This window comes from Microtus pennsylvanicus, chromosome 6, assembly GCF_037038515.1.
Source record: "Microtus pennsylvanicus isolate mMicPen1 chromosome 6, mMicPen1.hap1, whole genome shotgun sequence".
Taxonomy (NCBI): domain Eukaryota; kingdom Metazoa; phylum Chordata; class Mammalia; order Rodentia; family Cricetidae; genus Microtus; species Microtus pennsylvanicus.
The window spans coordinates 122,997,689-123,023,477 of NC_134584.1; the positions used below are offsets into that span (position 1 = coordinate 122,997,689).

The following is a 25,789-nucleotide window of genomic DNA, read 5'->3' on the forward strand; positions in this document are numbered from 1 at the left end:
GGCAGGTGCAAAAGCTGCACAGTTGTGAAATAGAGAATCAAAGATTGTCACCAGAGAAGTTAACAATTTCTTTCTTCAGGAATCCAGGCAGTCAAGGACACTCTGTGCCCACCAGCGCTGCTCTCCTTTTCTTTCCTAAGCAAAGTTCCTTTTCACTGTGAAAATACTCAAGGTCTCTTCTGCTAGCCAGCAATTTTCCATCTTAAATCTTTTCTGTCCTGATGCTTTTAAAAATGTTGATTTGTACCAATGTGTATACTTTTGGAAGCACTGATTTTTAAAGTTAAAAATGCATTATATTGGGGAAAAGTATGCTTTTGTTAACAAAGGAAAAGAAAGCCGGGCGGTGGTGGCGAACGCCTTTAATCCCAGCACTCGGGAGGCAGAGGCAGGCGGATCTCTGTGAGTTCGAGGCCAGCCTGGTCTACAAGAGCTAGTTCCGGGACAGGCTCCAAAGCTACAGAGAAACCCAAAGTCTCGAAAAATAAAAAAAAAAAAAAGCATTATATTGGGGAAAAGTATGCTTTTGTTAACAAAGGAAAAGGAAGCCGGGTGGTGGTGGTGCACGCCTTTAATCCCAGCACTCGGGAGGCAGAGGCAGGGGGGATCTCTGGGAGTTCAAGGCCAGCCTGGTCTACAAAGAGCTAGTGCCAGGAAAGGCTCCTTAAAAAAAAAAAAAGGAAAAGAAAACATCTGGATTTCGCCATTCGTTTCCACTGGGTTACAAACACTTGTTATCCTTTTAGGAAACTGGGTCTAAATTACTAGTGATTAAGATAAAGAAACCTGAAGGTCATATTTGCCTTCTGTTGTTTAGTGCAGGCCTGCCAGGCGCCAGAAGATCCTGTGGGCTAAGAAATCTGTAGGAAGACAAGCCTACATTGACCTGAGCTGCTAGGCTGTCAATTACTGCAGTTCTGTCCCTATCTAGAGATCTTCAGTTCAGATGAAAAGCAGTTTTGCCCAATGGTCTGTGCTTGGCAGTTGAAGTGAATTGCTGATGGACATTTTCTGTGCCCATTTGTCTTCTGTCTTCTTTGGAGGAAATAGAGTGCTGCTGCTAGGAGCCAACTGTCTCTTTTTGTTATGAAAAAGTCTTTTAATAATTAAATATTTAAATGCCACATTCCCCAGATCTCTGAGCAGTTGAGGGCTGTTTATCAGGTATAATATAGAATTATAGAATCTGCCTAGAGAGCTGGGTTTGAGCTTGACTGTACTGGCTTTCAACAGGTGATATTTACACTCGTAAAAAGACAGAAAGAAGAAAAACTGCTTGCAATAGGTTAACAGCAGTAATGACAATAGTAGAGAATAGCTTAATATATTTTAAATCAGGGTTGGATTACATATATAGTATTTTTTGTAAGAGACTTAAAAGTACATACCAATTTAAAACATGAGACTTATTGCTTTGTAGTCTGGAATGAGATATAATGAACAGACAATTATAACATTTAAGAGTAAATATAGGTGCATTTAAGTTACATGTATGAACACACACACAGAGTGTACAGTTATTGGGTGAAGTGGATGCTCTTGGTGGGCCCTAGCAAAGGCTGCCACTGCTCAAACCATACCTGCAACAGAGTCAGCTAGAGGAATTTAGAGACAAAAACATAAGCAAACTGGAGGACCAGGCAAGGTATACCTCAGTAAAGATGGCGGAACTTGGTCATCTGACCTGGTCTCAGCCAAGTTGGCAGTGAAGTCACCTGACCTCAGTTAAGATGGGGAAATGGGAGTGGGTGTGGCTTGTCTCTTATAGGAACAGAGCAGATCATTACACAAGGGGTCAAACGAGAGACTGAAATAAAGTACAAAAATGAATTTGTCTATGAGCAATGCTGAGTTTAAAGGGAAACTATAAAAATGCTAGATATTTTACATGTTAATTCTGGTTGCTGGTCACTCATCACTGTAGAGTAGTTATGCTAGTAATGGGACAATGTTCTCTAAAGGTGATAGTAGGACTCAGGTCTTAAATAGAAGTTAATAATTATCATCTTGCAAACTTCTAAGTTATAGGGTTTTAAATGATCGACCTCCCATGAAATGACAAGGCTAAAGGTCTTAGCTGATCAGACTTTCATAGAGAAGCTTATCAAAAACTGTCAACATGCCGGGCGGTGGTGGCGCACGCCTTTAATCCCAGCACTCGGGAGGCAGAGGCAGGCGGATCTCTGTGAGTTTGAGACCAGCCTGGTCTACAAGAGCTAGTTCCAGGACAGGCTCCAAAACCACAGAGAAACCCTGTCTCGAAAAAAACCAAAAAAGAAAAAAAAAAGTCAACATTATCTGTGATCTGTAAATGAAAACTGCAGTCTAACTGCTCCTATAATGGTTATTATTAGGACAAAATGCTTATGTTATGAGTCTATATAAATTCCAAGGGTCACACTTGGGTTAATTGGAACTTTGATGTCTAATTTCCTGAGTTCTTTATATATCTGGGAGATCAGTCCTTTTCTGACATGGGGTTGGTGAAGATCTTTTACAATTCAGTGGGATGCCTTTTTGTCTTATTGACCGTGTCCTTTGCTTTACAGAAGCTTCTCAGATTCAGGAGGTCCAATTTACTTGTTGCTCTCAGTGTCTGTGCTACTGGGGTTATATTTAGGAAGTGTTCTCCTTTCCCCATGCATTGAAGGCTACTTCCCATTTTCTATTCTATCAGGTTCAGTATGGTCAGATTTATATTGAGGTCTTTACTCCATCTGGACTTGAATTTTGTGCATGGTGACAGATATGGATCTATTTTCATTCTTCTACATGTTGACATCCAGTTATGCTAGCACCATTTGTTGAAGATACTTTTTTTCTTCTACTGTATAAGTTAAGCTTAAATTTTTTTTGTCAAAAATCAGGTGTTCATAGGTGTATGGATTTAATATCTGGGTCTTCAATTCCATTGGTCAGCCTGGTTTTTTTTTTTATGCCAATAGCAAGCTGTTTTCATTACTGTCGCTCTGTAATAGAGCTTGATGTCAGGGATGGTGATGACTCTGGGAGTTCCTTTATTGTTCAGGATTGTTTAGGCTATCCTGGGTTTTTTCTTTTTTTCATATGGTGTTGACTATCGTTTCCTCAAGTTCTGTGAAGGATTGTGTTGGTATTTCGATGGGGATTGCATTGATTTTATAGATGGTTTTTGGAAGGATTTCCATTTTTCATTGTTAATCCTACCTATCCAAGAACATGGGAGATCTTTCCATTTTCTGTAATTTTTTTCAATTTCTTTCTTCAAAAACTTAAAGTTCTTGTCACATAGGTCTTTTACTACTTTGGTTAGTGTTACCCCCAACATATTTTATCTTACTTGTGGCTATTGAAAAAGGTGATGTTTCTTTCTCAGCTTCTTTATTATTTCTATAGAGGGCTAATGCTTTTTTTGAGTTGATCTTGTATCCTGCCACATTACTGAAAGTATTTATCAATGGTAGGAGTTCCCTGGTAGGGTTTTTGGCTTCACTTATATATACTACCATATCATCTGCAAATAACAAAAGTTTGACTTCTTTCTAATTTGAATCCTCTTGATCTCCTTTTGCTGTCTTGTTACTCTAGCCAGAACTAGAACTAGCCAGAATTGTCTTCAATAGATATGGAGAGAATGGACAGCATTGTCTTGTTCCTGATTTTAATGGAATCACTTTGAGTTTCTCTTCATTTAATTTGATGTTGGTTGTAAGCTTGTTGTATATTGCTTTTATTATGTTTAGATATGATCCTTGTATTCCTGATCTCTCCAAGACTTTTACCATAAAGGGGTGTTGGATTTTGTCAAATGTCTTTTCACCATCTAATGAGGTGATCATATGGTTTTTCTTTCCAGTTTATTTATATGTTGGATTACATTGATAGATTTTCATATGATGAACCATCCCTGCATCTCTGGTATGAAGTTGACTTGATCATGGTATTTGAGTATTTTTGATGTGTTCTTTGATTCGGTTTGCTAGTATTTTCTTGAGTATTTTTGCATCTTTGTTCATGAGTGAGATAGGTCTGTAATTCTTTCTTGATTGAGTCTGTGTGGCTTCAGTATTAGGGTGACTGTTAGCCTCATAAAAAGAGTTTGGCAATGTTCCTTTTGTTTCTCTTCTGTGAAATACATCAAGGAGTATAGGTATTAGCTCTTCTTTGAAGTTTGCTAGAATTCTGCAATGAAACCATCTGGTCCTGGTTTCTTTTCTTTTTTTGGTTGGGAGACTTTTGATGACAGCTTCTATTTCCTTGCACTTTATAGGTACATTTAAAATTTACCTCGTCTTGATTTAATTTTGGTTTATGGTATCTAAATAGAAAATTGTCCATTTCTTTATGTTGTCCAATTTTATGGAGTACAGGTTTTTGTAGTATGAGTTAATGAAATGGGTTAATATAAGATGTAACAGCTAAAAATATGCCTAAGCCATTGGCCAAACAGTATTGTAATCAATACAGTTTCGGTGTTATTTTTGGATTCTGAGTGGCCAGGAAATGATTGAACAGTCTCCACCTACACCTACCCTTGTACCTGAAGGTACAAGATCTGTGGTCTGCAAGGCTCCAGTCCTGACCTTAATAACCATATAAAGAGTATCAAAAGTAGACAACACAAACCTGCCTTCTGATCTCTACATATCTGTCATGGCCTACAAATTCATAGTCACATTACATACAACATAAATGTGACAAAATAAATCTTAGTGTCATTACATTACCTGGCATCTCTGGATAAACCCTGTAGGAGAGCATTTCAAGAAAAAATTGAAAACTGTTAAACATTGGGGACATGGAGAAGCGTGGAACAACCAACTTTATATAGAACATCAAACTATGGTATGAGATACACAGCTGACTGCTGATTATTCTACTTTATTATATTTATCTCTACCAGATAAATGAAAATACAGTTTTGATACACACATGAAGTATTTAATGTTTATTATAAGCTCTTCTATTGTGTTGACAAAACAGCACACATTTGGAGCACATCATCTACCCTTGGACTTTACTCTGGAGCTGGACATATTAGGATCATGAGTTCAAACGTATCCTTAAATCTCTTTTATGTCCTTAGGACTTTGAATCACACAGTAGCATTTAAAGAATTTATAGGTCTGGAGACATGACGGGGTAGTTGGAAAAGTTCATTCCCAGGACCAAGGTCTGACTCCTGACATCTTCCTATAATTCTTGCTACAAGAGGACCCAGGGTTTTAACATTCTTGGGAACTAGTATGCATACTCATATATCCACACAAACACACACTGACATCACATGATTAAAATAACTCTGTAAACAACAATTTTTCACTGATTAAAGTTTTTCTCTTTTAAGCATTCATTCCTGTAACACAGGTATTGAAACAATCATCGGATTTCTCTCCAGTGTGTTGATTTATTTGTTTGGGGATGATTTTGTTGTACAAAAAGCTTTACCACATTGATTACAGTTATAGGGTTTCACTCCAGTATGTGTTCTTTTATGCATGTTAGGAGCATTGATAAGCAAAGCCTTTACCATGTAGATAACATTCATAGTTTCTCTATAGCATGTTTACTTTCACGCTTTTTAAGAAAGCCATAATATGAAAAGACTTTACCACATTGATTACATTTGGAGGGTACTTTCCGTTTCTCTGCAGTATGTGTTCTTCTATGTGTTCGGAGATGACTGTGGTCTGCAAAGGCTTTACCACATTGTTTGCATTCATAGGGTTTCTCGCCAGTGTGTGTTCTTTCATGTGTTTGAAGAGTAATTTGTTGTGCAAAGGCTTTACCACAGTGATTGCATTCATAGGGTTTCTCTCCAGTATGTGTCCTTTTATGTGGTTGAAGATGACTGGGGTGAGAAAAGGCTTTACCACATTGATTGCATTCATAGGGTTTCTCTCCAGTGTGTGTTCTTTTATGTGCACGAAGATTACCATGACGTGCAAAGGCTTTACCACATTGTTTGCATTCATAGGGTTTCTCTCCAGTATGTGTTCTTTTATGTGTTTGAAGATGACTCGGGTGAGAAAAGGCTTTACCACATTGATTGCATTCATAGGGTTTCTCTCCAGTGTGTGTTCTTTTATGTGTTTGAAGATTAGTTTTACGTGCAAAGGCTTTACCACATGGATCACATTCATAGGGTTTCTCTCCAGTATGTATTCTTGTATGTAGTTGAAGAAAATTATGACATGTAAAGGTTTTACCACATTGACTGCATTCATAGGGTCTCTCACCAGTATGCGTTCTTTTATGTATTAGAAGATAATTAGGAGATTTAAAGGCTTTACCACAATGATGACATTCATAGAGTTCCTCGTCAGTTCTTCTTTTATAATGTATTCTTCTTTTATGTTTTTGGAGAAGACAGCTTTGTGCGAAGGTTTTACCACATTCATTACATTCATAGGGCTTTTCTCCAGCATTTGTTCTTTTATGCATTTGAAGATGTCTATCACATGCAAAGGCTTTACCACATTGGCTAGATTTATAGGGTTTTTCTCCAGCATGTGTTCTTTCATGCCTTTGAAGATGACTGTCATATGCAAAGGCTTTAACATATTGAGTATATATAGAAGGTTTCTCTCCCATTTGACTTCTTTCATGCCTGCAGGGATAATTGGCACAGGTAAAACCTTTACCACATTCAAAACACTGTTGAATCAATAAATCTGTATGAACGAATTTTACATTTTGGTCCAATCTTAAAGAGAAATCATCACTGTGTTTACAGTCATTTTGTTCCCCTTTATTATGGGCTGTTTTATGTCTTTGAAGATACCTGTAATGGTATATTCATGGAATATTACATGATTCACATATACAGAATATTCTTTTTTAAAATATTTATTTATGTATACAGTGTTCTGTCTGTCTGTATGCTTGTTGGCCAGAAGAGGGCACCAGATTTCATTACAGATAGCTGTGAGCCACCAAGTGGTTGCTGGGAATTAAACTCAGGACCTCTGGAAGAGCAGTCAATGCTCTTAACCTCTGAGCCATATCTCCAGCCCCAGAATATTTTTCTATATGAGATTTTGCACCTATTTCAAGAGAGCTGGAAAAACTGAGAGCATCACCACTCTTATTGCATTTATAAATTATCCTATACTTTTGACTCATCCTCTACTGTTAAGTCACCTAGGACAAACAGAAGTTTATGCTCAGTCCTAGGGCTTCTCTGCAGTGTGTGTGTGTTGATGGACTGAAGCTGGGAAGCCAAATACTTGTATACTTGAATCAAATTCAAGAAGTATATTCAATGTGGCGACTGCTACATATCTTCTATTTGTTCTCAGAGAGCAATATGCTATGTCTGTCCCTATCCCTATGCTCATGACTTATAACGAGAGTGACATATGATATACTTAGTAAAGGAAGAATAATGAATAATAGGCTTCCATATTGAATTCACATAATTTGGCATTCTATTCCTATTAGACATGTTTTATATGTATTAAGATTTCTCGGTAACAACTGCACCTTGACTCTTGGCCCTAACTGCAGCTCTCAGTAAACCTAGCACAGAAACAATAAGTATATGAGTAACACTAATTTTACTATGGGCTGTATGCTTATTAGAAAATTTTGGAGATATACTTATCACCTCTTTAACATGTATACATTTTGTAATATGAATGGCATAAAATTAAATAGATTGGCAGTTCGATGATTCAAATGGTGATATCTGCTAAGGAACTATTTCCTTGTTTTCTCTCTTAATAGAATGCCTTGCAAATGCAATTCACCTACCTGAAATTGAGGTACTTGGTTTGTGAGAATTTATGTTTATTCACACTGCTGCTTCTGTTTACAACTTCCAGGACACATTACAGTTCCTTCAGAGGCACGTTTGTATCAGCCTGCACAGGATAATTACCTTCCGTGTCTTTGAGAACTTTGACAATGTTCCTCAATATTATGGTCTTCCCAACTGTATCCTAAAATATAGTACCAGAAAATGTATGGTATATTATTCAAAATAGTACAAACTTTAATTTACTATCTTCAGTGAACCTTAGAACCATGCCTGATTTATTCACCTCATTCTTCTTTCCCAATCAAATTACAGAAGAACATAAAAAAATCAATTAACAGTTATCTCCTCATTTCAAAACCTGAAGGAAGATCTAGTCTTACCTATGGCTGTGAGGTTCCTGTAGGTCTCCAGCATCACATCTTTGTAGAGATTCTTCTGGAAAGGATCCAGCAACTTCCACTCTTCCCAAGTGAAGTCAACATGCACATCATCATAGGTCACTGCATTCTGAAATGACCCACACATGTGTACAACAGAAATCATGATAGTGACATTGTAAATATATACTTCTTTGACAGTATAGTCATAACTGTGGTGTTCCTCATACTTATTACATGATATAGACATTATAAGGCAATCCCCAAGTCACTTTAGAAAGAAACTGAATAGGAGCTTCCCCTCTGTCATTTCTTTGTTTTTTGTTTTTTGTTTTGTTTTGTTTTGTTTTGTTTTTCGAGACAGGGTTTCTCTGTGGCTTTGGAGCCTGTCCTGGAACTAGCTCTGTAGACCAGGCTGGTCTCGAACTCACAGAGATCCGCCTGCCTCTGCCTCCCGAGTGCTGGGATTAAAGGCGTGCGCCACCATCGCCCGGCCTCCCCTCTGTCATTTCTGTACACTGCAAATGGGATATCACCTTGCAAGAGAAATGACTATGAAAAAACAGAGAGACACAAGTGAACAGATCAACAAATGGAAACAAACCAACAGTTCAGAGTACACATGAGTGAATGTATACAATTACTAACTACAAGAAAGAAAATAAGATGTACAAGCTGGGTGTATTAGAAAATTTTGGAGATATACTTATCACCTCTTTAACATGTATACATTTTGTAATATGAATGACATAAAATTAAATAGATTGGCAGTTCGATGATTCAAATGGTGATATCTGCTAAGGAACTATTTCCTTTTCTTCTCTCTTAATAGAATGCCTTGCAAATGCAATTCACCTACCTAAAATTGAGGTACTTGGTTTGTGAGAATTTATGTTTATTCACACTGCTGCTTCTGTTTACAACTTCCAGGACACATTACAGTTCCTTCAGAGGAACTGCACTCAAAATTCAGAGGCAGTTACATCTGTCTCAGAGTTGAATGCCAGCCTAGTCTATACAGTCAATTCCAGGACACTCAGAAGTACATATTAAGACCCTACCTCCAGGGGGCTGGAGAGATGGCTCAGCAGTTAAGAATACTGGCTACTCTTCGAAAGGTAATGAGTTCAAATTTCAGTAATCACATGGTGGCTCACAACAATCCATAGTGAAATGTAGTGCCCTCTACTGCTCTACACTAAGACAGAACATTGTATACATTATAAACAAATCTTAAAAAGAGACCCTGTACAGTCAAAACAATCCTGGGCAATAAAAGAACTTCTGGAGGCATCACAATCCCTGACTTCAAACTCTACTACAGAGCTACAGTACTGAAAACAGCCTCGTACTGGAATAAGAACAGACAGGAGGACCAATGGAACCGAATAGAAGACCCAGATATCAATCCACATATCTTCGAACACTTGATATTTGATAAAGAAGCAAAAAGATATCAAATGGAAAAAAGAAAGCATATTTAACTGATAACTGGATATCAACATGTAGAAAAATGAAAATAGACCCATATCTATCACCATGCACAAAACTCAATGGATCAAAGACCTCAACATAAAGCCAGCCACACTGAACCTTATAGAAGAGAAAGTGGGAAGTACACTTGAACACATTGGCACAGGGAACCACTTCCTAAATATAACCCCAGCAGCACAGACACTGAGAGAAACAATAAGCGGGACCTCCTGAAACTGAAAAGCTTCTGTAAAGCAAAGGATATGGTCAATAAGACAAAAGACAGCCTACAGAATGGTTAAAGATCTTCAGTAACCCGATATCAGACAGAGAACTCAAGAAATTGGATAACAAAAGATCACATAATCAAATTTTTAAAAAATGGAGTACAGACCTAAACAGAGAACTCCCAACAGAGGAATCTAGAATGGATGAAAGTCACTGAAGGAAATGTTCAGCATTCTTAGTCATCAGAGAAATGCAAATCAAAACAACTCTGAGATTCCATCTTACATCTGTAAGAATGGCCAAGATCAAAAACACTGATGACAACTTATGCTGGAGAGGTTGTGAGGAAAAGGGAACACTTCTGCATTGCTGGTCAGAATGCAAGCTGGTACAGCCCCTTTGGATGTCAGTGTGGTGATTTCTCAGAAAATTAGGAAACAACCTAACTCAAGACCCAGTAATATCACTTTTGGGTTTTGAAATTAGACAACAGCTCTGTCCTTCTCTACATCTAAAAGAATTATTCAGAGTTTCTGTCTCATATCAAGAGTCATCTGGGTGGCTGGAGAGATGGCTCAGTGGTTAAGAGCATTGCCTGCTCTTCCAAAGGTCCTGAGTTCAATTCCCAGCAACCACATGGTGGCTCACAACCATCTGTAATGAGGTCTGGTGCCCTCTTCTGGCCTGTAGATATACACACAGACAGAATATTGTATACATACTAAATAAATAAATATTAAAAAAAAGAGTCATCTGATATGGGACAGAAAGAAAAGAATTTAGAAAAAATTTTACTTTTCTTCATACCTATTTTTGTCTCTATCATACCTTCATTGAATATATGTCTGTATATGTCTATATAAAGAATGCTTAAGGTTTCTACAATGAACAATGAATTTCCCTGCAGTAATCTTTGCAGTTTCCAGGAAAGTGGGGTCCCATAAAAACAACTCCACCTAGTTGATATGACGTCATGATGCTGATAGTACTACTATAAGACCTGTTTTGGGTACCAGCTGCTCAAGATGGTTCCAACTTGGTTAGCTGAAATGGTACACTTCTTTACAACATTCTAGCCAGAACTCCAAATAGGAACCTCAGAAAAACCCTACCAAATACTCAGAGACTATTTGCAATTATACCAGACAGTAATCTGGAACTTAATCATTTTACTTTCACAGGATCCCATAGAAAGAACATGGCCCCCATGACAGCTGAAAGGAATTCTAGAAGACAATTTACCCTCGCCCAACAAAGTTTGCCCTCAGGGTTAGGGACATCACGTAGGAGTTGATTATAATTGGTATAGCGTTGAGGGTTGGGGGAAAATTATGTAGGATCAGGGGTCTCTCTGAAAAAACAAAAAAACAAGTGAGGGAATTGGATGGGGTAATAAATTAGCGTGAGCTTACTCACACTAATAATAACAGTGAGTAATCGATATATATTTGTATATATTAGGATTTATTTATCATATTGCAATGCACACTTCGACTTCTAATCAAGATACTTATACATTGTTTACATTTTGAGGTCATTGTCTTCATTTGATGCACAGCTGTTTATTGTATAATATTCTAATATGGGGGAGGTGCTATAGGAATCCTACAGCCAGTAGCCTTTAAGTTATCCGCCCACTTGGGCGTGGCCTCTTATCCTATTTATGCTGAGTAAAGTGCTCAGCCTCTCTCTTTCCTGGCAGCGGAATTCGGTCGTTGTTCTCCATTCCAGTAGAAGATAACAATTTGTGGGTCTAACCCTAAATAAATTACCACCTATTATTCTCGATTCTGAGCTAGTGTGGGATTTCTTTAAGAGCCTTCTTCATGAGCCCTGTGTTTTAGCATACTAAAGTGTGACCTTGCTATACTAACGAGGATTCTCTACCTTGCTGCTCACAGCCTGCCTATTTTCTCCCACTTCCTCTCCAGCCTTTGCTGTCAGCTGTTTTAGTCTTTGCCATTCTCACTGCAATTAACACAATTCTTTTTTATGAATTTTTAAATCTATTTTACATACCAACCAGTTTCCCCTCCTTCCTCTTCTCCCATTCCCTTCCTCTATGTCATTTCTACACCAGCCCCAACTCCTAAGGGAGTCAACAAGGCTTACATATCAAGCTGAGGCAGGACCAAGCTCCTCCCCCCTGCATCAAGGCTGACCTAGGCACTAGGGACAGATACCAGTTCCAATGCTATAAGCCCCACAAACAAACCAAGCCACATACTTGTGACATTTCATTCGTATTTTATTTTTTTTTATTTTTATTTTTTTTAGTTTTTCGAGACAGGGTTTCTCTGTAGCTTTGGAGCCTGTCCTGGCACTAGCTCTTGTAGACCAGGCTGGCCTTGAACTCACAAAGATCCGCCTGCCTCTGCCTCCCGAGTGCTGGGATTAAAGGCGTGCGCCACCACCGCCCGGCTTCATTCGTATTTTAATAAATAAAACTTTCCTGAAGATCAGAGAGTAAAACAGCCCCACTGTTCAGCCTTACAAACCAGGCAGTGAGAACACACAACTTTAATCCCAGCAGTCACACTAGTTGCCATAGAAACTGGGCAGTGCATGCCTTTAATCCCAGAATTTGAGAAGATTATAAAACGGGAAAAGACAGCTCACAGTCTCAGTCTCATTCTGAGATTTCTGGAGGCAGGGTCGCCACTTCAGACTGAGGTTGAGGTAAGAGCCAGTGGCTGGCTGCTTTGCTTTTCAGATCTTCAGGTGGAACCCCAATTTCTCTGAGTTTTTATTAATCCTGCTTCAGCACACTGTCACACACATGCAGAGGGCCTAGGTTGGCCCCATGCAGGCTCCTTAGCTGTCAGTCTAGAGCCTGTGGGCTCCCAACTCTGTGGGTTTCCCCATCATGGCCTTGACCCCCTACCCTGCTCATATACTCCCTCCTCCCTCTCTTCAACCGGACTTCCAGAGTTTGGCACAGTGCTTGGCTGTGGATCTCCGCCTTTGCTTCCACCAGATACTGGACGAAGGTTCTGTGATGACAATTAGGGTAGTCACCAATTTGGTTACAGGAGAAACCCAGTCCAGGCACCCTGTATACCACACTCTATACAAACAGGAACAATTTATAATATGAACAACCTCCATAATTTTGATAATAGCCAATATAACTAACTAGTTCTAAAAATACAAAAGAGCAAATCAAATGGCTCGAAAGACCAGTTACAAGTTTGTGTGTCTCATGTCATTTTTAGTTTTACCAAAGAGCTTACCTATGAGGATTAGCCTACAAATGAGAAGAGAGGCCTACAATGGAAAAGCCTACAGAAAACCAAATCGATTGAGCCAGAAAAAAAGAATCTCCTTATGACATTATATTCAAAACATTAAACATACAGAATAAAGAAAGCTTCAAGGAGAAAACACCAAACAAGACATGAAGGCAGACCTATAAGAATTGCATAATTTCTCAATGAAGATTCTAAAAGCCAGAAGGGCCTGAATACATGTGCTACAGACTCCAAGAGATCAGAGATGCAGACCAAGACTACTATACATAGCAGATGGAGATTCCTCAATGAATCAAATTTAAGCAATATCGATCTACAAATTCAGCCCTTCAGAAGGGGCTTCTTAGAAAGAAAACTCCAACCACAGAGGATAACTATACCCATGGAAACACAGGAAAGGAGATAATCTCACACCACCAAAGCCAAAAGAAGGGAAATTCTCTCTCCTCTCCTCTCCCTCCCTCCCCCCTCTCCCTCTTACACACACACACACACACACACACACACACACACGAACAACATAAGAATCAATCAACCGTCATTGACTTCTCTCAATATAAATGATCTCAAACACCCAACAAGAAGGACAGAGACTAACAGAATGCATGTCCAAACAGGGTTGATCCTTTTGCTGAATACAAGAAACACCTCAGCAAGAAGGACAGATATTACCTCCGGGTAATGTGGGAGTCCACGAGTGACTCAGGTTCCACCTGGAGCCATTTCTGACTTAAAGAAGTCATTTGACTTCAAGTTTGCCTGCTCTGTTTTTTCCAGTAACCTTGAAGGTTATGAGTGACATCTGTGTTACCCCATAGAAAGAGCATTTTTGCCCAGATGAAAGAGCCCATTTTTCTATTAAAATTTGGACTGGTGTGTGCCAGCTGGAGGCACTCCGTGTTATAGAAGCTGCTTTGCATGGTCTCTTATACGGTAAAAGTAGCGAGAACCGCGCACCTGCCCTCTTGCTTCCTGCTCCTGGGTGCTAGACTGTTCCTGGTTGCGCAGAGGACTGTTGTTTAGGACAGCGATCTGTAAGTTTTCCCTTAAATAAATAACCCTTTTATTAATCTTAATCCTAAACTGGTGTGGGATTGTTTTGTGACTTATGTCATCATCTGGTGCCCAATGACTTCTGCTTGAGCTTCCTCCCAGGGACAGTGCAGGGAGGTGGTCAGCTGGCTGTGCTGCTCTTTGTTCTCCCTTTTGCCTGTGGTATTGGTGCTGCCTGAGAAATGAGCTAAGGATTGTTTGGTATTTGCAATATTCACGAGGGAGCCAGAGGACGACTATGGGAGTTAATCCTCAGGCATCATCCTGAGATTTGCTTCAGGAATAAAGACCAAAATGTATGATATATGGAGCAGGTCCTATTCATATCCAAAATCTCCCCATGTTTTATACCTTTGAACAAAATCAAATTGGTTAAAAGCCAAACTTAAGAAAAGACAAAAATACTCGGTGCTTTCATAACCAAATCTTCCAGGGTCTTGGAAAGACCATCAATTTATTCGAAAAGAGTAAAGCTAAAAGATGAACTAATTATGAGGGCTCACTCAGTCATTCATTCTCTAACTCATTCATTCAGTTTGTTTCCTTGCTTGCTTAATTAGATTTTCTTTTCAGATAGGGTCTCACTGCACAGCCCACGCTGACTGTAGGTCCTTGTCCTGGTTGGTGTTTCCCCAACATGACATACACTAGGAATATTTGGGAAGATGAACTTCAACTATAGGGAGTTTTCTTGATTAATGATTTATGAGGGAAGGCCCACCCCACTCTGGACTGTACTCTTACTGGGCAGGTGGTATTGCAATGTATGAGAAAGTGAACAATATTTAGATGTCTATTTGGCTTCCAGTGAGAGAGAAAAAGTTGTGGATTTGGATGGGAGAGGAAGATCTGGGAGGAGTTAGGGAAGGAGAAATCATAATCAAACTATACAGTATGGAAATCTGTTTTCAATCAAAACAAAAGGAAAGAAAAGAATGAAGAAAGAGCACTGAGGAAGCAGGAAGAAGCCGCCAGTAGCAGCTTCCTCCAGGGTCTCTTTCACTTCCTGCCTCCAGGCTTCCGCCCTGAGTTCCTGACTGACTTGCCAGCATGATGGAACTGGACCTGGAAGCCAAATAATCACATTCCTTTCCATACACTAAGTGAACTCAGTGAATCTAAAATTTGCCCATGAAGTAGAGAAGAGGAAACAAAAGGAGGCAGGGATATAAAAGGGGAGGAAATAAAGAGTGAATTTGATCAAGATACATTATATTCCTGTATGGAATCCTCAAATAATAAAGGGCGAGTAAGTAGGGCAAACAAACCAAAACGTAAGTATCTGCAAGTCAACAGCACTGAATTTCTCAACATGACTTTGGCCAGCTATGAGCCTCGCTGGAAGAAAAGCAGCTGCAGCCGGGCGGTGGTGGCGCGCGCCTTTAATCCCAGCACTTGGGAGGCAGAGGCAGGCGGATCTCTGTGAGTTCGAGACCAGCCTGGTCTACTAGAGCTAGTTCCAGGACAGGCTCCAAAACCACAGAGAAACCTTGTCTTGAAAAACCAAAAAAAAAAAAAAAAAAAAGAAAGAAAGAAAAAAGAAAAGCAGCTGCAACATGATAAACCAGCCCAGCACCTACAAAGTAAACTGATGCTTCTTAAACCCAGTGTTCTCAGGGGCCCAAAAGAACATAGGCTGGGGCTGCAGGAAACTTTTGTTCCTTATTTTGTATTTGTCTGAACCTTTCTGGTACATAGTTAATGTTACAGAAAAGTAATGATAGGTTCACTTAAACACACAATATGTCTCCATACTTCCATAGGGCTGAAACTGTATCCTGCATTTAAATAATGTGAACACAAATATCCTAACTTCCAACTGAAGAACAGGAAACGTCCATCCCAATGACTGTCTACCTGCAAGCAAGAGCTACATTTGTTAGCAGATTTCACATTTGCTGCAATACACAATCATTAATTTATATAATAGGGGAGAAATTAACTGGAAGAGAAATGATATTTTACTAGGCACATACATGTAATCCCAGCTCTGTAAAACAGCAGGATTGTCCCAAATGTAAAGCCAGCCTGGTCTACAGAGATGAATTCCAGAAACGCAGCCAAGCAAATTAGCTGAAATATATAAAGCAATTCGTAAGTTAAAAATTGAAAGCAGGGTAAATGTAATTTAGCTAAAACATTTCTAAGCTTTGTGACAAAAAAAAAGATACTTCCTTATACTCAGACTCAATACTTCCCAGAAGAAAAGCTTGACTCTTTATTCAAAGATAGGATACAGGAAACAAAAAAAGCACTAAAAACTAAAAAGCATCTAACAGCAGAGGAAGTAAAAACTAATACAAAAGTCTTCTTAAGCAAAGAGCCTCTCCCTACCCAGGAAATCCCACACAGGGATGCTCAAAGGACTAGAGATACACAGACAGACTTACACAACAAACACATTATCAGAATTATTTCTGAAGGACACCAGTGACCTGATGCAGCAGGTCATTCTTCAGTGACAGGGTCCTGAGGGGAAAGGGACTGGGAAGGAGAAAGATAGGAAAAGGAGAAGGTAAAAAAGGTGAAAGCTGGGGTGGGGAGTTCTTACACAGCTGTGTCTCATGTCAAGTAAGCTTCTTAAGAAGAATAGCATCTTGTCTATTCCTTACAAATCGGGTTAGTCACACAATCTTGCACAAGGAGAACACAGGGTTTCTAAAGAACAGTACTGACGAGGCCCTGAGTGGCCTTGGGACTGTGGTGGGAAGAGGTGGATTCTCAGGATCGGAAGGACCCTCCACAAAGGCTCTGGCCCCAGACCATTTCCAACTCTACAGTCTGGTTTTAGAAAAGGGGCTCTGCTTTATTCTCAACACATCAAGCCCTTGGGCAAATCTCCAAAGGACTTGACACCACACTGTTCTTCCTTCTCCCAGGAATGTTCCTCCCCCTGCCTGAGGGACTAAATGAAAGCCTTGCTTGACCAAACCAGTCCTTAACACAGCAGTGTTTTACTTTTAAAATAGCTGTCACCTGGTGTCATACTGCCCATCTCTCAGTACTATGCTTTTGACAAGAATAAAACTGGAACTTTAAGGCACTCCAGGCCTTAAGGTCGGCTGTGACCCTCTAATGCCTCCTTGAGGATCTTGTCAGAGACCCATTCTCTGAGATGGGGGCGGGCCTATGGGCTGGTTGTCAATCAAATGCATCTCCTTTGTAATGGTTTAGAGTCGAATATCACGACAATCCTGGTGGAAAAAAAAAATGTGTACCCTAGCATCCTCATCTCTACCAGGCCTGCTTAGCATATAATTATCTTTGGGGTGTTTTAGAGGCAGCCCTCCCTCAGCTAAATTCTACTTTTGGTGACCTTACTAGGTCTAAGCATTGATAAATCCTTTTTATCACCAATTCTACTCTTCCACATCACAGCTAGCTGTGCAGCGCTACCCAACACACGAGATGCCTTTTGCAACCTCCACAAAATGAGCTGTAAATGGACCTTACACACAAAGGTTAAAGTGCTGAATGTCTAGAAGATACAGGAGAAACTAGACCTCTCCAAGTTAGGTAACCCGCCTTCCATGGCTGCACCAAAAGCGCATTGTTATTGTTTCTACACACAGCTCCCTGCTCCCAATGCGCTCCACAGGCGCAGCCCACAGAGCAAAGTTATTCAGAGGACGGTGCCTGGGTCCAGAGAGTTGCAGGGATCACTCGGTAACTCACCAAACAGGGAATCTAACCCAGCCCCAGGGTGTCCCAGCCACACTGGCGCCTGCACCTCTCCACCCGCTATTCGCTATCGGGGACCGCAGCCCCTCCCTCACCATGTTGTGTCTTCCCGGCTCGCCGTCGGCCACCCTCACAGCTCCCCGCAGCAGCGCTCACAGCACAGCACACGAAAACACTGGCACCAGCTCCTCTGCAAAGCCAAGCCTGCAACCATGCTCCCGGAAGAACCCTGCATGGCATCAGACTGGCAGTTCGACCTGGAGACCCTGGTTGGTTGGCGACCCTTGATTGACAAGAGCATCTCCCTTAGGGTGAGGAGGTGCTTAAAGACACCGCACAATGGTCCCGCCCCTGTCTGCCACCCCAGAACCCAAGCTTTTCGGGAGCTACAGAGATTTGCATTTCAATATCACTTGCCCCAGGCTCCAGTTGTTGCTCCTGCAACCTTGCTGCATTCCACAGGAACTTCCCCTCCCTCCTCCTTGACACTGTGTGACTAGTTTGCAGGCACCTTTCCTCTATGTGGCTGGAGTGATTCCCTGTTCCAAAGGTGGAAGGGTACCCAGAATATTCACAACTTTAGAGATTTAAGGACACAAAAGGAGATGTTTGTTCTGTGGCTATATGCTGAGATCAGGTGAAATGAAGGAACTTTCTGTTAGTCGCAGGCACTTCAGAGAACAGGACAGAAATGCAGGGGACCAGATAAGAAAACAAAATGATAGATCTGTCTCCCACCAGAATGATGGCTGGATGACGGCTCCATTGCTTTAAGTTTTCTTCCAGAATTCAAAGCAAACTCTTGACAAATGAATAATACTACAAAGTGAAGTCTTCAGAGTAAGTTGAATAAACAGAGAATCATGGAGCTAGGAAGACTGTCTTTATGAGTACTATTGTTAGCCAGCTCACCTTCCTCAGCCGGCAGGAGAAAAAGAAATATGTCTGCATTATTCAAAGCTCTCTACATGAGTGGGACTGGTAAAACTCAATCTCTCCGTGTATGTAGAATGTCTCACAAGCTGTGGTCCCGCTTGTCCAACAATGGCGTCTACGCAGAGGAAGTTGAAGACTCCAGTAGTTCCTCTGCCCACGAGGCTGGACGTCTCAGCTGGTCTTCAGTATGCATCAAAGTTCCAAAGAGTAGGCTCTCCTGCTAGTAAAGGGATGAACTTGATACCCAGAGCTAGGGCGGGGAGGCAGAGAGAGAGAGAGCTTCCTTCTTCAGTGTCATTTATATCTGTAGGCTGCAACTAGAAGGAGTGGTACAGATTAAATGTGGATCTTATTCTTTGATTTGTTTTTTTTGGGGGGTGTGTGTGTGTTTGAGACAAGTCTCCATCTGTGTAGACCTGAAACTCACTCTGTTGTCCAGACTGGCCTAAAACTTAGAAAAGTTGACTGCCTCTGCCTCTTGAGTGCGGGTGTGTGTGTGTGTGTGTGTGCATCACCACCAAGATGCAATAGCTGGATCTAATCAACTCAAGTCATCCAGATTAAACATGTGCCATTTAGTGCAAAATCTTTAAGGAAAATCCCTCGCGGATATACCAAACTCTGGGTTTTAGTTAATTCCAGAATTAGTCAGTTTCACAACCATGAATAGTCACCACAACAGCCAGAGAAATGAGAAGGACTTCTTACCTGCAAAAGGCAAGGAAAGCATAGGAGTCTTTTCCAAAGCGATGTGTTCCCTAAACAAATGAAGGATGGGGGTTTCACTTAGGAGTCTGGACATGTGCAGGTAGAGTTCTGCCTATTCCTAAGCATGCTCACTTAATAAATTCACATCTGAACATGATTACAATGTAAAAACAGGCATATTTAGGGTCTTTTATACCTCAAAGTCATGCAGGAACATACATTAATTATAAAAATAATATAATGGCTGGGCAGTGGTGGCGCACATCTTTAATCCCAACACTTCACAGGCAGAGGCAGGCAGATCTCTGTGAGTTCGAGGCCAGCCTGGTCTGCAAGAGCTAATTCCAGGATAGGGTCCAAAACTACAGAGAAACCTTGTCTTGAAAAACCATAAACAAATAATAATAAAAAAGAAACGCCTCTGACATGCTCATTTTGTACCACAAGATCTTAGCTGAAAACCAAGTAAATGAGCCTGGGAAATTAGATTGATCTAGAGCCTGTGCTACATACATGTCAACCTTGCTGTTTGACCTGAAAGACAGCTGCACCAATGCCACAGTTCTCAAAAGACACAAGAGGCATAGAAATCGCATACGAAAACATGAAGGAAAACTCACCTAACAGCACTGTGGCCTCTGCTCTTAGGTGTGTGGGTGTGACGAGCTCTATGAGCCACAGAACACTGCTACTTCCGCCTCTAGAGCAGGCTGGCTTGGAGGAAGGCCACAGCAGCGTCCACGTACAGGGAGGAGTTTATTTTAACCATCCCTGTCAGTCTCAGAGCTGTGCCAACACTGTAGAAAATCCCATTCTTTCCTTTTTCTAACTTTTGTTTAATTTTATTTATATGGTGTTTTTACTAAACATGTCTGTACACAGTACCTACAGAGGCCAGAAGACAGCAGGAGATGCCTGGGCCTTGAGGTTCAGCAAATGGTTAGCTACCATGTGGGTTCTGGGAATGGAACCTGGATCCTCTGTGACAACACCCAGTGCTCTTAACTGCTGAGCTATCTCTCTAGCCCCCCACTTTTGTTTTGTTTTGGTTTTTTTTTTTTTTTTGAGACAGGGTTTCTCTGTAGCTTTGGAGCCTGTCCTGGTACTAGCTCTGTAGACCAGGCTGGTCTCGAACTCACAGAGATCCACCTGCCTCTGCCTCCCAAGTGCTGGGATTAAAGGCATGTGCCACCATCACCTGGCCTAGCCCCTCTTTTTTATTGAATTTTTTTATATTTACTTTTTAAATTAAAACATATTACATCAATTTTTCCTTTTGGTCTTCCCTCCATTGCCTTCTATATATTTCCCTTCCAACTTCTTCCTTATTAAGTATGGATGAATAAGTGTACTGAAATATATGAATACACCCTGCTATGTCTGTCTCTGCTGTTTGGATGTATATGGTTTAAGTGCTGACCATGTACTTAGGGAACTCATTCCTGCTGAATATGACACACAGTAAGGAGAATTCCACTTTTTAATCAGCATCAGGTGTCGGCCCTTCACTAGGCTGCCTTGTACAGGAAACATACTCAAGAATAGAACAATTGGATTGGGGATATGTTAGTAGTTAAGAGAACTAAAGAATCTCCAAGAGCACCTAGCTCATTGCTGTCTGTAACTCCAGTTCCAGAAATTATGACATCATCTCCTGGCCTCCCTGATCATCAGGCATGAACGGTATACAATGACATGAATTCCAGAAAAGAAACACATACACATAAAATAACGACTGATATTGGTTCTGTTTAAAAATAGGCATTAACAACAAAAACCATGGCAAGAGAAGATTTGTACCATAAAACTTATTTTTCAGACTGGGGTTAGTGATAAATTCTTTACTACAGAACTCCAGACACAAGAGACAGGAGAATAACAGTGAGTTATAAAGCATGTGCTACGGAGACAACATCAACACACACATACACCATACATATATATATATATAGTTATATTTAGTTTTTCGAGACAGGGTTTCTCTGTAGCTTTGGAGCCTGTCCTGGAACTAGCTCTTGTAGACCAGGCTGGGATTAAAGGCATGCACCACCACTGCCCGGCCCATACATACATTTTTTTCTTTTCTTTTTTTAAATTATTTATTTATTATGTATACAATATTCTTCCTGCGTGTATGCCTGCAAGCCAGAAGAGGGCACCAGACCTCATTACAGATGGTTGTGAGCCACCATGTGTTGCTGGGAATTGAACTCAGGACCTTTGGAAGAGCAGGCAATGCCCTTAACCACTGAGCCATCTCTCCAGCCCCCATACATACATTTTTTAAAAAGAAAATTGAATAGAAAAGAAAGAGCACAGGAAGTTCTGGACAATATCTCTTAAAGTCATGTCAGGGGTCAGCCATTGGTCCCTATTAAATCATTCTCAGAAATTAATATACCCAAGCATAGTAGCAGAGCCAGGGTGATCTCCATGAATTCAAGCCTGCTTAGCCTACATAGTAAGTATGATAACAAGACATCTCTAAACAAGACACACATAAACATACATAGATATTTGAATAAAATTTTGCCTTGTTATTTGAGACAGGATCTCATTAGAAAGCTCCAGCTGGCCTGGAACTCATTATTTATAGCCTAATAAACAGTATATATAATGAATATTTTTTTTTTTTTTTTGGTTTTTCGAGACAGGGTTTCTCTGTGGTTTTGGAGCCTGTCCTGGAACTATCTCTTGTAGACCAGGCTGGTCTCGAACTCACAGAGATCCGCCTGCCTCTGCCTCCCGAGTGCTGGGATTAAAGGCGTGCGCCACCACCGCCCGGCTTATATAATGAATATTATAAACAAATCTGGTAAACAGTTCATCCTATACCACTGGCACATTATTCTTTTTTTTAAATATTTATTTATTTATTATGCATACAATATTCTGTCTGTGTGTATGCCTGCAGGCCAAAAGAGGGCACCAGACCCCATTACCGATGGTTGTGAGCCACCATGTGGTTACTGGGAATTGAACTCAGGACCTTTGGAAGAGCAGGCAATGCTCTTAACCTCTGAGCCATCTCTCCAGCCCCCTGGCACATTATTCTTGCATGACAGTTTTCTATACAAGACAGAGTTTCTGAGAAATTTTCTTCACATTGTCTTATATATGAAGAGAATTGGAGGGGTAATTTATACTCTTCACACACCTATAGGTTGCTTTCCTTCATTCAATCACTCTATAAAATCAATAACAATTTTTCTTGAACTTTTTCTATTTTAGAAACATTTTTACTAGTTTATTTGTACATTGAGCTGTGCGCACATTTTATGTTAATGCTAAGACTCCAACTAGGGAAGCTAAAACAATGCCTATTGAGTAAATATTCCAGCACCAGTAAACCAATGAATTTTTAAGAATGTTTTTCTAGTGCCGGGCGATGGTGGCGCATGCCTTTAATCCCAACACTCGGGAGACAGAGGCAGGCGGATCTCTGTGAGTTCGAGACCAGCCTGGTCTACAAGAGCTAGTTCCAGGACAGGCTCCAAAGCCACAGAGAAACCCTGTCTCGAAAAACCAAAAAAAAAAAAAAAAAAAAAGAATTGTTTTTCTAGCAAAGGCAGAGATCCACAGCCAAGCCCTAACCTAAGCTTCCTGGAGTCCAGTTGAAGAGAGTAAGGAGGGGCTGTACCAGCAAGGGGAGTTCAAGGTCATGACAGGGGATCAGGCGGTGGTCCCTTGCCCCTGGGAGCTCAAGGACACTGGACAACAGTTAGAGAGCCTGCAGGGGACTGACCTAAGCCCTCTGCACAGGTGTGACAGTTGTGTAGCTTGATATATTTGTACAGATTCTAACAGTGTGATCGAGACCTGTCCCCGGCACTTGAGCTGGGTTTTAGAAAGCTATATTCCCCGTGTTCCCTCTCACAGCCTTGATGCAGGGGAAGATTTTGGGACAGCCTCAACTTGCTGGGCAATGCTTTACTGACACCCATGGGAGGCCTGCCCATCTCTGAATGGAGAGAAAGTAGTGGATTGGGGGTGAGTGGAGGTGGGGGAAAACACGGGAGGAGAGGAGTGAGGGGAAACAGCAGTCAGGGTGTAAAATAAATGAAAAAAAAATTACCTAATAAATAAGAATTTAAGTAATAAAAACATGAAAAGAATGTTTTCCTAAAATTGTTAGATATCTGCCAAGCATTGCATTGAAGTTTCTGGAAGATCACTCTTTATCTTATTTTACTAGGATCCAAAAGAGAAGAGGAAGTGGTTGAGACACAACTATTGTGTTATTTCTTGTACTAACAACAATTTGAGTTAAATAGTAGTAATTATATGGTACATGATACATAGAATGAATGTACTGGATTCCTAGGCTTTCTATTAACCACACAAGAGGACCAGCTACCTAAACATGTGCATAATAGGATTCATTGTTCATTGTGTCAACAGTAAAATTAGAAGTGTTTCTCATAAGATTTCCTCTCTGAAGGGTAATGAATCAGGTACTAAATATTACAGTTCAGAAGGAAGTAAGATATCTTCTCCTGTTTTGAAAGCTAGGTGAGGGAACAGCAAAGCCATACTATTGAGAAAGACTAAAAGTATAAGCTTGTTTCTGTGCCATAATTTATTAGATCATAAAATTTTTGGTGGGGCCAACCCTAAGCCCCATGATAGATTACGTGTAGTGTTTAGCTTACATTTAACCCAGTGTGGGAATAAGGACAAGGTTGTTCCTTGTGCTCAAATTGCACAGAAAGACAACTGAATCAGAAGCCTTACTGTATTGAACAAAGTGAAACTTTATATTTAGAAATGAAAAAATAGCTTAGTCAGTAAACCCACTACACCCAAGGCTGCACCTGATAACCTTAACCCAGTGACACTACTTACCCAAGACAAGCAGACATCAGCACACCCTCTGGACAGTCTATAAGGAAAGACCAAGAGAGATGCTCTGCTATGCACATCTGGAGAGATACCACCTAGATCTGCCCTGTGTCTAGAGCATCTCACCCATGGTGATAAGCCTCGAGTCACAGTCTTCTTTTAGAGACTGGACCTGACCTTCTTCCTTATTAATTAGAAGGGAAAAGAAGTAAATAGAAGGGAAAAGCCACTCCTATGAGTTCCTTTCCCTTTTAGGACATATGACATTTTATTCTGACCAGCTTCAAAGGGCTAAGCAAGGAGACTACCAACTTTGCTCAGGAACTTCAATAATCACACTTAGAGGGATAAGATGGAGCCACAAATCCAAGGGGGAGACAAAAGGAGCACCCAGAAAATGCTGTGTTATGAGGCTAACAAGAGTCGGGGTGTGCATGAAGAGCTCCTGCTGTGGCCCCCAGAGATTTCTGGCAAGATAAGTGCTTGCCCAGTAGAAGCACTGTGAGTTGTTCTAAATTACAGAGATACCGTGCTTCCTTTACTGATGTCAGAAGCATTTATCCAGGTTTCAAGACCACAATCCTAGGCAACTGCTCTCAGCAACCCCTGCATTTCTGGTGTGGATCTGCATCCCTGGGAACACTGCAAACATCTGCATTGTAACCACTGGCTCACTTGCTAAGACTATCCAAGACCTTTTTCCATGGCACTTTCTATGCTTTTGCTGTCACTCAAAGCAATACCATCTTAAATATCCCAGTTCTTTGAGAAAAATCCATGTTTATTTATGGGAAACAAACTGTGTAGTGTGAGGAGGAGAAAAGCACTAGACTGTGCTCTTAAGTTGTCCTGTGTACTAGAATGATACTCAAGGTAGAAGAGAACCAATTACCTTTGCTCATCTGATTTTTTCCTCAGGAAAAAGGAGATGGGAAAAGTATAAGATGAGGGGTTCTCACCTGTGTTCTCATGATTAAATTCAACAGGGTCACTGAAGTGCTGAAATGATCTCAACATTCTTCTGAGCATGTGGTTTCTAGAAGGGCATGGTAGACTTTTCAATTTTTTTTTTTTTTGATTTTCGAGACCCGGTTTCTCCATAGTTTTTGGTTCCTGTCCCGGAACTAGCTCTTGTAGAGCAGGCTGGCCTCGAACTCACATCACTGCCCGGCAACTTTTCAATTTCTTAAGGCTTAAGAAACTTACCTGTCTCAGCATTAAGCCCATAGATTGGTGCCTCTTTTTTTTTTTTTTTTTTTGGTTTTTCGGGACAGGGTTTCTCTGTGGTTTTGGAGCCTGTCCTGGAACTAGCTCTTGTAGACCAGGCTGGTCTCGAACTCACAGAGATCCGCCTCTGCCTCCCGAGTGCTAGGATTAAAGGCGTGTGCCACCACCGTCCAGCAGATTGGTAACTCTTAACTCTTATCAGAGAAGCTTTTTTTTTTCTTCACTAAATGGTGATTGACAATTGGTCTCTGCAGAATGCTCAGCCCTAAACG

General features: G+C 40.7%; 1 protein-coding gene across 1 annotated transcript; it reads right to left on the reverse strand.

Moving 5' to 3' along the window:
• Positions 1-5,400: 5,400 nt before the first annotated feature.
• Positions 5,401-18,023, reverse strand: LOC142852612 (uncharacterized). The gene is made up of 4 exons (XM_075977622.1): positions 17,900-18,023; positions 8,122-8,248; positions 7,862-7,922; positions 5,401-6,589 (listed from the first exon to the last, which is right to left on the reverse strand). Exons 1-4 carry the CDS (start codon positions 17,900-17,902, stop codon positions 5,524-5,526), a joined length of 1,257 nt encoding a protein of 418 aa, XP_075833737.1. The 5' UTR covers positions 17,903-18,023; the 3' UTR covers positions 5,401-5,523.
• Positions 18,024-25,789: the final 7,766 nt, after the last annotated feature.

Coding starts and splice junctions, on each gene's coding strand:
- LOC142852612 (XM_075977622.1), bottom strand. Junction 7,923..8,121: donor CAGGAACCTCACAGCCATAG/GTAAGACTAGAT, acceptor ACTATATTTTAG/GATACAGTTGGGAAGACCAT. Junction 6,590..7,861: donor AGTTCTCAAAGACACGGAAG/GTAATTATCCTG, acceptor TTATCCCTGCAG/GCATGAAAGAAGTCAAATGG.